The sequence below is a fragment of the Formica exsecta genome, unplaced genomic scaffold (genome assembly GCF_003651465.1).
Source record: "Formica exsecta isolate Colony F162 unplaced genomic scaffold, ASM365146v1 scaffold363, whole genome shotgun sequence".
Taxonomy (NCBI): domain Eukaryota; kingdom Metazoa; phylum Arthropoda; class Insecta; order Hymenoptera; family Formicidae; genus Formica; species Formica exsecta.
Window position 1 is genome coordinate 769845 of NW_021850877.1, and position 14415 is coordinate 784259.

Sequence of the window (14415 nt, forward strand, 5' to 3'; positions counted from 1 at the left end):
ACTTTCCGTTCAACCCAATACAATAACTTTGATCTCATTTGAAAGATAATTTAATTCCGAACAAAAAGTTTCCTATAAACATGGGTCGAAAAATGTTTTCTTAAAAAGTTAGCGCCCAAAAACCTGTAAAATCATAGTTTTTTTTTACATTTTTACAAATATCAGGGAAAGTATGCGTCTTTTAACAAAAAGTACCGAAACAAAAGTTGTAGAGAATTAAATTATCTTTCAAATGAGATCAAAGTTATTGTAATAGAAAGTAAATCATATCGAGAGACGCAGATTCAAAAATCACCTTAAAATCTCGCGAGATCCAAAATAGATCTTGAAAAAGTACATTTTTTTACTCGTGTACTAGAAAATGATTTTTTAAAATTTCGCAACGTACGGCAGGCGTCGCGAGCGCTTCGCTTTAGCGTTATTATAAAAATTGTCAAAGTTTGGATAGGCCAGCCCCGATAGCGTGGCAGCTGACCTGGCACGCTTACAGTTAATCGAAGAAGGACGAGCCGGCGCGCTCGTGCAAGCGTCGGTCGGCGGCCAGCCATTTCCATAGCAATTTCTATTCTATTTCCGTTGACGTGGCAATGGCGTTCAATTATAGACTGCAATATTGAGAGGCACGTTTTCCCAATAACTGCACCGGCTCTATCAATATCTCTTCAGCGGCGTTGGCGTACGCCCTTACTACGCATACAAATTCATTTTGTACGTCTACTCTTCTTGCTCTGTCTCTCTCTCTCTCTCTCTCTCTCTCTATCTCTTTTCCCCGACCATCGCCCGTTGCGCGTTCTTCCGCGTCCCTCTGATAATTATCGCGAAAATCGTCAAAGCGAAGACCGAGATGGAAAAAGAACGCCGTCACAAAGTAGTAGAAGAATGTCCACGTTGAAATTCGCCACCCCTTCCCTCCTCTCTTCGCCCCCGTCTCGATTGTAATATCGTGCATTTTTCGCGTAATCCTTTTCGAAGCTCGGCGAGCACCGAGCACGTTTTCAAATCCCGGTACTGTTCGTCCCGTTTCCAATTTTTCGACTATTCCGACATTATTTGCACCGGCGATATTCCGGTGAACTTCGAAGCTTTATTTTTCCATCTTTATATTCTCAGTTTCTTCGTCGCGTCGCGTCTTTCAAGTTAAAATATGTGGAACGTGAAATTATTTCGTCTTGACTCAGTTACGCTCGTCCGAAAAGAGATTCCTCAACTAGTCTTTCTTTCGTTTCACTTAATTATTTCTCTTTCTCTCTTTCTCTCCTCCTCCTTATCTCTATCTCGCGAGAAACGAAGAAGCGGAGCAAGTGCAAAGTACGGATTCGCGTGCACCAAAGTTTCCAAGTCACTCTGAACCTTAGCGTTTTGTAGCTTAACGGGAAACGTTGGACAAACTTCTCGTGCACTTTTCGAGAGCGATACGCCCATGAGTTTCTCATTTGGCGTAGTTACGAGATCGTTAGTGCGCATAATGTATACTTGAATTGTTGCCCTTTTGTAATTTCGACTATTGCACAGTGAGTTTCAGACGCCTCTTAGTATTCGGCAAATTAATCGGCGACACGCATGACCGAACGATTGTTCGCGAATGCTTAATCACGTTCGACGATCCGAGATTTTCTAACAATTGCCGCATTCCATCCATTATCGACGATACTTGGCGTAGACTATTACACGAATTCATTCGCGAAAAGTGAAAAGACTTTTCCGCGCGATTGACCAATAAGATAAGTATTGGATTATGCAAATATCGATACTCAAAAACCGAATTTTCTCGTAGAATGTAAACAAAAAATATGGTCCATCTGTTTCGCATTTTACTCGGATTATATTATTCACGAGGATATTTCATTTGCAGCATATTCGATTCTCGGCCGATTTTATCTCGCGTTGCGTTATTATTGAGATTGAATCATAAATTCATTTCTAACGCGAATAAAAAAATACGTATTGTTTTTTCCAAGCAATCTAAATAATTTCATTCCGCTAACAGCCCTAAATGATGCAATTCGTTAAATGACTAAATAATTATCGATAGAATTCGGGATATTCAAAAGAAATAAATTTTTATAAACATAGAAAAAATTAATTACGGTTCTCAATCGCACACAAGTATTTTCTTCTATCATAGATTTTATAAAACGCAAAAGTGCAAAATGCAGAACATGTTTTTCGCATAAATTACCGTTAATTCTCTGAGAAAAAAAAGCTTCTTTGCTTAGCGAAGGTCAGCATCGCGTCTGAAGGGGACCGTTGTGCCGGTCAGTGCCAGTCAGCGCTGAATTAGTAGTCTGTTATGGGCTGACTCTGTCATTAATTCGAAGTCATTAAATCGAACGCTCTAAAAAAATCAATGCGAAGAGCCGCAGACGGAACGGAAGATGGCGACGGCAGAGAGACTATCGTCTTCCATAAAGGCGAACAAATCGACCGCTCGAGAACTTTGGCGGGATCGCACGATGTGCCTCGCGTGTGCCGAGGCCTCGCATTAATATCCTCGCCAACATACGACGTGCTCGCAAATTCGAGCACGGGCTGGAACCTCGCATGTCCTCAGCGCGCAAACACGAGCTTTACATATGTAAGATCCTCTGGTATCTAAGATCATCCCGTAAGACCCTGAGCGAGACCGCACGAGAGTATTTATAATCCCTGAAAATCCCCCGCCCCTGATAGTTTTGAAAATTCATACATAAATATTTGGTCTAATATCGCGGCCGTGCCGTGGTCTGAAAAATTTGCGTGTCTCTCGTGTATAAAATAAAACCCAAGGTGATAGTAAAATATACACGAGAAAAGCAAAGAGCGCGAAAGACAGAGGGAGAAAGGGAAAATCGTTCGCGAGCATGGCCGTAGAAAGCACACTCGGTCCGACAGACCGTAGAATAAAATAAGCGCGATATTACGAGACGGGATGAATAACTACATCGCGCATAACGGTATAATAATTCATGAAGAGCATATTCGTGTTCCCGTCGCCCTTGCGTCACGTTCCGCTCCGGACGCTACTTTGTCATGACTTTTGCCGTATTATCGTCCCTTTTTTACGGAGATTCGACAAAGCGTAACGCGCGCGCCGGGTACATTAAACGACGAGTCGAAAGAAATACGCGTCTACCGTCGTAAGTTCGCGTTTGGCAAACGACGACATTTAGTCGGCAGTTTCTCGGCGACTTTATCACGAGTCTCTCGCGCTCCGGTCAAGACGCGACACTATAGGCTCTAGCTCAGGGAGGAAATAAACGAAAGAAATAAGCGCGATTCAATAAAACGCAATTTCGTATGGTAAACGGCGCGAACGGTAATCGTTTCTCTCCGACCGTTGATACGGCACTCGTACATTCATTCCGCCTTACACAAGTCTAGAGTCGTTGATTCCGAGGATTCCCAGTCAAAGGACACAAAGGATAAAAGAGTCAAGGAACAATACGCATCCTAACCCACCCTATGCTACGCCCTGCCCCAGATACACTGAAATTAATTATATCCGCGAGTGTACGTGACAAAGGGGAAAGGTTGTAGAGGAACGGAAACTCCGCAATGGAATATGGAGGAGTGGGCAAAAGTTAAAGAGAGAAATGGGAGAGAAAGAGCGGTGAGAGGAGGGGAGGAGTGGAGGGAGGGAGAAGAAGGAGAAATACGGAGGACGACGAGAGAGAAATGGAGGAAGTGGAAAGCCGGAGAGAATTCGTGTAACGAGCCTTCCCTATGTGCAGCAAAACATATTGTGCGCGCTTTAAAATCCCACCGAGGGGTATCCACACGGCAACTACCATTTAAAAACGAAATATTTTATAACCATGTTTCTTTTCTCTCCGGCATATAAGAATGAAAACTTTAGAATTTAAATTCTCCCGGAATTACGATATTTAATAATTTTATCGCGTATTTAATATATACGTAATAAAATTAAATTCTCATCTCTGCGTATACTAGAAAGACATATAATTTTGCTTAAAATTTAATAATACATATATTTAGATATATATCTAAATATTATCCGAATACATCTAATATGATTTATGCACGCAGCTTTCCTCGCGTGTGTCGAGCTTAAAAAGGTGTGGCCGTTAAATAGAGAAGACTCACCCACATGGCAAATCATCGGATCTTTTCCGGTAAACTCGTATGCCTCGAGAGATATTCTAACTGTAATTTTCGAATATTCATATGTAAGTTTATAAGAATAACAGCACGCACGTCTCTTATCATTATATAAACGCGATAAACAAATTCCTGAAATCAACTTGCGTAGAGACTGCAGGAAATATACACATAGCTCGATGATGATCACAGTTCGCTTATTTATCGGTGAAACAGTCATCGGTAATTACTCATCCTGCGCATTACATCAACACTTTAATGAATTCGCATCACGGCAAAGCCGCGCATAAATTATTATTATTAGCATAAATTATCGATTTAGCGTTATGGTTATAATGTCAAGTAAAAAGAGCAATAAAATTTCCTGAGTACCTTCAAAGGGCCTCATATGTCAAATCAATGGCTAAGTCAATATGCAATTAATTAACTACAAATCTACATATATAATTGACACTTCGCTCACGATATGGAGTAACGTTAATTATATACATCTTTCAAACAACGTGTCTAATACCGTTAAAGACAAGTACGGCGCGCTCGTGACTCCGATTCCCTTTCGAGGATCACTAACACGCGCGTAGGGCGCGACGTGTGAGTGCGTAAACGCACGCAACGTATTTACGCAACACGACGAGGCAACGGCGTAGACTTTCCATGCGTGGGCGCGAGTGGGTGCGCTAGCGTTCGTGGGGATAGACACTGTGGGTAGACTGGACCAAACATGGATGTTCTCCTGAGACGCGACGCCCTTATCGGATGTTTCAAACTGCGCTGCGGGATGAAGCGCGTCTCTCCGAGAGAAAGGCGATTAACCTCGTTTTCTCGAAACTTTGTCAAACATTCTCGTCAGTCTCCTTCGTTCGTTAGGTATTACATATAGACGTTTGAAAGATACTTTAGTCTCGAAAAATGCAATTTAAATATATTTATTTATTTATTTAATCTATTTTTAACGGGAAAGAAACTCTCTAGTGTAGACTGTTAGAAATAGACATCAGAATTAATACAAATCGATCGAAAAAAAGTAATTAATAGAAATTCACAACTTAAGTAAAAATATTGCAGCTTAAATATGATAATAGCAATTTTTTCTCATATGATATTAAACTAAATAACGCGGAAGCATTCTTATATGTGGGGAATAAATTGTACGACAGATGCAGAGTCTTGAGATCTTATTATCGCGTATTTTTGCAAGACATCCTAAGCAAATTTATAACTATCTTATAGATGCTGAGATCGGACAAAGGAGAAAGCGTACCATCCTCGCCGAGAAAGAAAAGTTTACGGCGAGACAACGCTGTCTGTCCGGTAACATTTCGCAATTACGTTACAATGGCAAAGTTGGCGATAGAGAGAGCGCACTTCGGCATTTCAGTTTTCAATTCTTATTTGAATTACGCGGAATAACAATGCGACTCGCGAACTCGCAAGTTTCGCCGCTCAACCTGCCCTGGCTGTCTAGTAAGCATATTTGCGCATCCCCAAGAAGCATCCCTTAAAACAAGAAGTATCCTCTTAGAAGGAAAACCGAGGCTATAACGTCGATTACTTTCGTAGACGAAACTTTCGGAGCGGCGCGCGTCAGAGAAAAGTTTCGTCCGCCTCGGCGTACGAGATAAACGTGTACGTGCACGTGCAAATATATGACATTTTGTCCTCGCAGTAGCAAATATGTATATAATTTGATTAAAAATTGTTTATTTATAAAAAAATTATCTATTTCGTAGAGACTGTTATCTTATCTTTTTCTTACAACTTTCATGTATTTCTTTGAGAAAAATTCGTTTGACGTAGCACGATTTTGTACATATGTTGTTATTGAAACGATTATGAAATATATTTGACGATGTTACGTCAAGAGATTGTCGGTCTCTCTTGAGAATCACTTCCTCCGTACTTGTTCCGCTCGAGAAAATCCAAAGAATTTCAGTGCACCGAGGCGAGTTATCCTTATCCAGAAGTGGAAGGTCGTAGGCGGTTAGATTTCATAAAGCGAGATACGAGTAATTGTCGACTGTGTCGCGCGACAGGCTGTCGCCGAATAGAGATGATAGAGAAAAGTAAAGAGAGAAAGAGAAGAAAGCTAAATCGCATTGAAAATGAAAGAACGAGAGAAAAAGGCTTCGCGCCGAATTGAAATTATTGCCGGTATAGGTATAAAAAAGGCGATAATCCCGACAATGAATCGAGTATAATAAAAAATTTCCTGATGTATTAGAGCTATATAAAACTTGAAAGTATTTCAGAATTGGCAACCCATCGAGATACGCGCACGAAATAAAAGAAAAAAAGAAAAAGAAACAGAAAATGACTGAGATGGAAGTCGCGATAAAAAATAGCTGAAATATTCTATCATTCATGCAATGCGACGATATTGATTCTAACGAAATTTTATTAGTTGGATTTAGAAATTGGCACAAAGGAGGAGAATAACGAGAAAATCTTGCTAATCTCATTTATAACGAAGAAATAAAATTAGATTGAAAATGTATAATTGTAAGAGTTAAATAAAAACCTTAGTATATCATATATAAACGTTGAATGCATATAAAAGTTATGATTTGCATGTATAAAAAGAGATAAAATAATTTATATGAATATATATCATAAATTTATTTTTCGTTAGTTAATATCGTCGCAATCTAATTAATAAAAGAACAATACCAAGGATGAAAGATACGTTAAATATGCGGAGAGAGGTTAAACGCGCGATATATTTTAATCCGTAATTTTGCTTCTCGAGATTTCTCCTTAAGCGAAGCTTAAGAGATCGTCCCTTGATGTACCAAACTCAATAAACGGATAAAGGTGCGCGATGACACCAGGCGATATGCAAAATACGACGTACCCATCGGATCTGTCGCATAAATATGCATTAAGCGCGTCTGGGCGCATGTTGCATTAGTTTCGGACAAATTATTTAGAATCAAAGCGGCATGATTGTTTTATTCGCCATCGCGGCAACGTTCGGAATTCCAAGCGAGATTGGAATCCGGATTTTTTTAAATCGCGGCTTTATTGAAATACGATCACGCTCGTCGAACGTAAAAATCAGTTTAATCAGCGTAAAAAATGATAACGTAATTCTCTGATACAGATGGATCATCTTTAAAAAAGAAAACATCACAGAAAATAGAAGCACGAGTATGCTTACGGATTATAAACTACTTCAATATCTAGCTAAAATATTTCAGTTAATAATAACATAATTTTTCATTTATTCATTTATTGATATGAATGTTTTTTGATACAGCGTGCGAAAAATAAGGAGTTAGATTTATCTCTTGCATGCGGTTTAATTGGACCGTATGTGATATGCGATAGATAAATTTGTACAGGAAAGATAAACCGTGTTTTGAAAACTGGATTAAAATAATTTTTCAGAGAAAAAACAGATTAAAATTTTTAGTAAAATTATATATATATATATATATATATATATATATATTGAAATTTTTAAATATATCTGAAATACCTTCAAGCCCCTCAATTTATATCCGTCTTATGTACTGTCAATGTATAATTGAATATCATTCCTTAATTGTACTTAATACTTTTCAAAGTTTCTAGATTGAATATCGTGATATTTTGTTGGCATTGTTTTTATTATTATATAAAAAATGATCACGCAATCTGTCCTAATCTATTTATTAGAAAATAAATAAAAGATATCTATCACGTTTGTAAAACTCCATCTCTATTCCATTTTTAAATAATAAATAAAATCAACTTGAAAACTTTTTATCAAACATAGCTGATCAAATTATTTAAAGTAAAAAATATTTAATAGAAACTCAGTTTAACAATACTACATTGAAAAAATGTTATGTGTATAACATTTATAAATGTTCTTTTAGCTTTTTCCCTCTTTGTTATTATAAAAGATTGTAACATTTCGTCTAAATTTAAACAGTAACTATACATTATGCATAAATTCGATAGTATTGAAGAACGCCATTAATTAATCAAATTCAACATGACTAAAACATCATCAAATATACAAACAATGCGTTGTCTGATATCTTAAAAATTCATATCTCGATCCATCTATTCAAATCAGTGGTCCATTTATTCCGGAATTATGAAACGCCTCTTCTATCAAAATTTCAGTCTGTACTTGCTTAGTGTAAATTTTCTATGCGGGTCATATAATTTTCTATAGCCTCGAGCATCTCTCATCGTGTCGAGGAATTGCAAGCTTGGAAGATAGGAATGCGAGCGTTCCTCGTGGAAAGCTCGAAAACTGTTAAAAGAAGGAGACGAAAAAGCGTACAGGAGGAAGCTTGTCGCATGTGGGACATTCTGAGCAAGATGGATGAAAGTTTTTTTTTGGGGGGGGCCTGGGAAGCCTGCGAAAACTGAAGAGTAACGAGCCAATTTTCACGAAACGCTCGCGCTTCTACCATCCTTTCCATAACGATAGGAAGTGGATTGCGGAGGGGTTCTTCTTGATACTAGCGGCGACTTTTAGACTAAAAATTCGAGCAGAGTGTAACTATCTACCTCTCTCTCTCTCTCTCTTTTTCTGTGTGTGTGTGTGTGTATCTGTATTAAGAACCGGGCAAGATCCTCGAAAGTCCAACCATACCCAGAGCAGAAGGAGCTTTCAGAAACCGCAGATTAAAGTATGACGACAAGAACAGGATAAGGTCCCCGAGGAAAATGAAGTCCTCATCGTCGGAGGACGGAGAACTGTTATCTAGAATCCTTTGTTGCGAAAGCTCTCTCTAAAATGCCCGGTTTTAAAATCGTCAGAAATAGACCAAATCATTCGAATGCATCTACTGAATATCGCACAGAACGCCATTAATAACGGCATATATATTAAATGCGAATTGCAGCTATCGTCATTAACTCGTTTTGCGCAGAATGGACGAAAAAGGACGCGAAATGATTTTAATTAACTTTGTAATTATTAATTATTATGTCATTAATTTGTTATACGAGTATAATTTAGCTCTCACATTAGGTAAAACGCATCACGTAAATTTGAGTATAGTTGCAATTACATCGCTCGAGCGTCCGCACTCGTCCGCGCATTTTGCGTACATAACACGCGACGGATTCGGTTACATTAATTTTTAGATAAGTATTCGATAATGCGCCCTTTACCTAAACCGCCTTTGATGTGGCCTACGTTGGTGGTTTCGAACGATAGTACTTTCAAAGCAAAGACACGGGCGAGCAACATGCAAAATGTTATACTTTTGCATAGAAAATTATCTCGATCGAAAACACTACAAGGTATCAATGACAAGTTTATCTCAAAAAGAGAGACAAGACAAAATATATAAGAATATAGAAAGAATCTCTTCTCCCTCCTCTTCGCTCCTCCCTCTCAAAAGGTTTTATCCTCTTTTTCCACAACGGACTCTCTTACTCAATGTATCTTTTTATTTGAAAGCTCCTTATCATCTGTTTACTTTTTATTATATTTACTCATTCATGTATGCTCGTGCATGCTAGTATAATGTATAACAAATACGTGTTTCACGAGAGCTGAAATATAATGGAAATGTTGATCGATCGCACGCGATAGTTGGAACTTAAAGTTCGTGTCTCATTGAAGAAAACCGTCGTGAGAAATAATTATAATCGAGAGTGTTTATTAGAACAGGATCCGGTAGAGCGAACTTCCGAGAAATATAGAACGAACGAAAAACGCAAATTTCCAGAGAGCCTTGTTCGTGGGCGTTTAATAGCCGGTGCTCGTAAAATACTTGAGAATCTCATACGAAAATTACCGCCTGACCCCGATATTCCCACCTCTTTTCCGGAGCTCTCTTTTCCCCGCACGCTGGTCGCGTGCCGCGGTGAACTGCGCGATTATTTGAGATATAAGTCGACCCATTCTTTTCCAACATGTTATTATTAAGCGCAGCAGAAATCATTTAATAATTATAGAACCTGATTAAAAAATCTAATTAAAAAATCAGATTTAAAAAAAGCAATATTCTGGATTTAATTTTATGGCAAAAGCTTGGTTTTAATAAAACACGATTTATTTGTTACTAATCATAGAAAATCTGCAAATCATTAATAATAGTACATGCGTTCAAATTTCTTTGTCTTTAAAATCGCTATTTTAAAATTATATTTTAAAATTATTCGTGCATAATCAGCTCCTTGCGCGAAACGATCGATTCTTCCGTTCGAGATTCGTGTTTCGAGTGCATTTTATTGAAGAGTCGCACGAATTAAGACTCTCCTCACGTACGCGAACGGACCAAATAAGGAGGCAAGTCTTAAACGAGACGAGTTGTGCCACAAACTGTGCGGATACCCAGGAGAATACACGTAGAAGATTTAGCGCTCGACTATTAATTAATAATCATTTCGAAAACTTGACGAAATAGCGATACGTAATACTCGCGAAAATCCAATTTTCTATCTTCAATTGCTCGCAAAAATTTCAATACATATATAAATATTTCGATGTAATTATGTATATCAATTAGAAAACGATATTCGTTTCTTTTCTTTCGTCCATTATACCTATCGACTCCAACGTTATCATCTCTCGAACAGCATAAACGTAATAGCGTAAAATTTATACGTGACCGAAATTCGGGAACAATGTGGTTCGCCAAGGTAAATAGAATCCGTCTCGATTTACTCGCTACAAACGGGGAGTAAGTTTGACCATCGAGTTGCCAAGTGAAATGAATAGGCATCCAGCAAAGTCCTACATTAATCGACGTTGCTGTTTCTACGAGACTCGCTGACGTAGTAATTAATGAGGCGTACGTCAACGAACCTATGCGTCATCGATGGAATTCGAGGAAAATTCGCTCGATGCTTGATTACCAGCAATTTCCGGCGAAATTGTTTCGTTTCCGCGTTACGATATTAATCAAACTTAATTTCTTCCCGCCGAGATGAAATCGACACGACGGTGACATCGTCGTTCCCGGTTCTGTCTATCAATTATCGACTCGTACACACGTTGAGGAAAGGCGTAGAGCGGCGCTTACATCAACGTGCAGACCAACACCATCCTATCAAAAGACGTGTCCTCGTTCTCCTCATATGTCACACGTATACGTATAGCGAGTGTATGTGTAGCGAGAGCAGAACGTTGGACTGACCACGACACGACGAACGAACGCGTCGCCGTAAAAGGCCATTAATGTCCATCGCTTGTAGATCTTCATCGTTCGTGTATCGGCATCCTTTTCGACGAGAAAAGCGATCGCACATAATCTTCTCGACAATTTCTCAATTTATATCCACGGCCTGCACGATTTTTGGTTTTCCCGAAAATGATAATGCGCGAGTTATCGCTCGAAATTAAATTTATCGTCAGTTAATCGCGATCCTGAGCGAGTCTTTGTTTACCGAGCAACGTCTGATATTTATACATGCATCCACCGATAATAAAAAAAAAAAAAAGAATTCTTAAAACGAACCTAATCGCCCATTGACATTTCTTAATCCAGGAGTCTGATTTATGATACAAGCGATTTACGGCGATTTTTCAATTCAACAATTTGCAAAAAGAAAACAAAAATAAATACCATTCTGTTATATTAAAAAAGATATTACGAAAACAAATTCTATTCAAAATATACACGGTGCAATTTTCATGGAAATATCGCATCAAGTGCATCGAAAACAAAGCTCGCGTTTAGAGATAACATTCTTTCTCAACTATAATGCGCAAAAAAAAAAAAAAAAAAAAAAAAAAAAACCTCTTATGGTTAAGCGGCGAGGCGATTTGCGTGCATTTTCCGCGCGAAGACAGCGAGATTATTACCGGCGATATTTCATCGAGCCGCTAAAACCAGCCGGCGGTTGGCTTTCGACTCTACTCTTCTCTCTCCTCTTCTGTGCGCATTGCTTGCATTAAAGGTCGCGCAATTGTAAAATGTAACTACGTGTAAGCGCGCGGTGTATATGAGATTTATGCCTGTCGGCCCGGCGCGCGAGCGCCGCCTCCTCTCCGAAATTTATTTCCCCCCTCTGTCTCCCTCCCGCTTCCTCTTCGCCAAATTCCACGTACGCGTTTCTTTTTCGCGAGATAATATTTTCTACACGGCAGAGAGAGAGAGAGAGAGAGAGAGAGAGAGAGAGAAAGAGAGAGCGAAGTCTCGAAAGCGTTTTGAGAAGAAATTTTTTTACCGAGAGATTATTATTGGAATGTAAAAATTATTTGAATAGTTTTAATAATTATTGCAAGTACTCTCCCACACAAGAATCCTCATGCTGATTGACGCAAGCTACTGTAAAGTACTCTCAGGTACCATCTGTCAAGTGCTGGCATGCAGCGGCATAACACGAATTATTGTTGCGCAAACTTCGCCGCTACGAGAGGTTTAACAAGATACGTTGCATTCCAGTGAAGTAACCCTAAGGCCGTTTTTCGATAGCGGAGAGACGCGGGGTGCCGATGCGCTTCACAATCGACCGCCTCTCGTCTCTGTCGTCTCGGTCCATCCACAGAGAACCGAATCTCTAACGCGTCCGGCTTTTATTATTTTTGTTCGACGAAATCCTTTTTGTACAAGCAAAAAAAAAAAAAAAAAAAAAAAAAAAAAAATTTTTTTAAAAAAAAAAAAAAAAAAAAAGATCGAATATCTTGTTCAATCAATACTGCGTGTGCACCTTTATAGATTGTAATCCTAGCTATTAGTTAACGTATCGTAAAAACCGACGTTACAAAACGCGTGCAAATATTTTGTTCGCGTATTTTATATATTTGCCGCTGTTAAAAACTACACGACCGTTATTATAGAACACAGCCATTATTCTGTGTAACGTAAAAAACGTATGGTTTTTACGATATCAAATTTTCACTCGCTTTCTCTCTCTCTCTCTTTTAATTAAGACTAATTATAAATTGACGATAATAATATATATAAACAAAGAATAAATGTATAACGCAGTTAGTATTTGTCGTAGCTTACACTTGAGGGTCCAATTATTTATTTAAAATTTACTCCCTCTCATTAGCCAATTAAGAAGATTGCGCGAACTTGCTTCAATTCTTTCCAAAGTTTCTATGAACAAGACTAACAACGGAGCCCCGTTACAACCCGTTATCGGGGATAAACTCGATCTTTAGCGTAACTCCCTCAGCGTAAACGTCTACTTATTACGCAAACAAAAGTTCAGAGAAAGAGAGAGAGAGAGAGAAGAAAGAGTAAGAGAGTGATATATATATATATATGCGCGTCACCTCCCCTTCTGTTGTATTTATTGACATACGTCGTTCCGAAATAGCGTTTTGCTTTCGCCATAAAAAAAAGAGGAGCACGAGTATCTCTCTTTGAACACAAAGAGAAAGAAACATGTTGTGTTTATTCCGATATACAATTCGTGTATGAATTCTTCTATATACAATTATTCTGATTATTTGACGCGCAATGGCGCGAGTATAAACGGAGCGAATATGTTTCACGATAAAACAAATAATACAAACTTGCTCGTTTAGGTTTGAAAAGAAACGTGTTTCGAAATTAAAATTGAATCGCTGTCGTTCAAAAATGCACGAGACAACAGAAATTTCCGAACGCGAAAGCGGCTTACTTCACACCTCGATTTGAACACCACTGTAACCGACGACGAGACGCCAAGAATGCACGAGAGTACCTCAATCGGCGTAATACTTTACTTTATAGAGAGAAAGGTAGCGCGCGTTGTGTGTTTGCGTAAACGTTCGTGCCGCCGATTCCGCATATCGACGACGTTCCGGTTCGTCGCGTGCGAAGGGACGTCGGCGATCCCTCGAGACGACGCGCAGTTTCCGGAGAATCGCATTCTTCCCTCTTTCTTTCTCTCTCTCTCTCTCTCTCTCTCTCTCTACCGATCGTGGATAGGTAGATAGGCACTCACCTCGGTAGCGGCGTTGCATCCCGCGAGGATCACCACAGCCGTGCTCACCAGAATCCAGTGTATCCTTAGTCGCATTTTTATCCCGTAATCTCGATGGGCCCCGTTCGCGGTGCCCGGCTTTATGCACGCGCACGAATTCCGGGTCGAGTGGCCGCGAAGAATCCGCGTTAACGTAGCGCAAGCCGAACGTAGGAACAAATCACTAAAAAAAATCCTCCGGAACAACAACGCGACACACACCACACTGATCGATGAACCGCGAGACACTGGAGGCGCGACGATCGCCCGCTATCGTCGACTAGACGGCCATGACAGTCCGCCATGTTACCGCGACGCCCCCACCGCGTTCAGCGCCATCTGTCGAGACCGTGAGAAATCAAATCGTGTTACCGACGCGGTCGATAAGCTCGGCCATTAGCGACATTTACAAAGACGATTTATTCCGAACATAGATATATGTCAAGATATATATATATTATA

General features: G+C 39.3%; 1 protein-coding gene across 1 annotated transcript in view; it reads right to left on the reverse strand.

Moving 5' to 3' along the window:
* The window catches only part of LOC115238981 (syndecan-like), a 68019-nt gene extending 53810 nt beyond the window's left edge, over positions 1–14209 (reverse strand). Inside the window, exon 1 of the mRNA XM_029813238.1 lies at positions 13936–14209. Within this exon, the coding sequence (XP_029669098.1) occupies positions 13936–14010 (75 nt within the window). The 5' untranslated portion in view covers positions 14011–14209. The remainder of the gene's footprint in view (positions 1–13935) is intronic.
* Between the last annotated feature and the right edge of the window lie 206 nt (positions 14210–14415).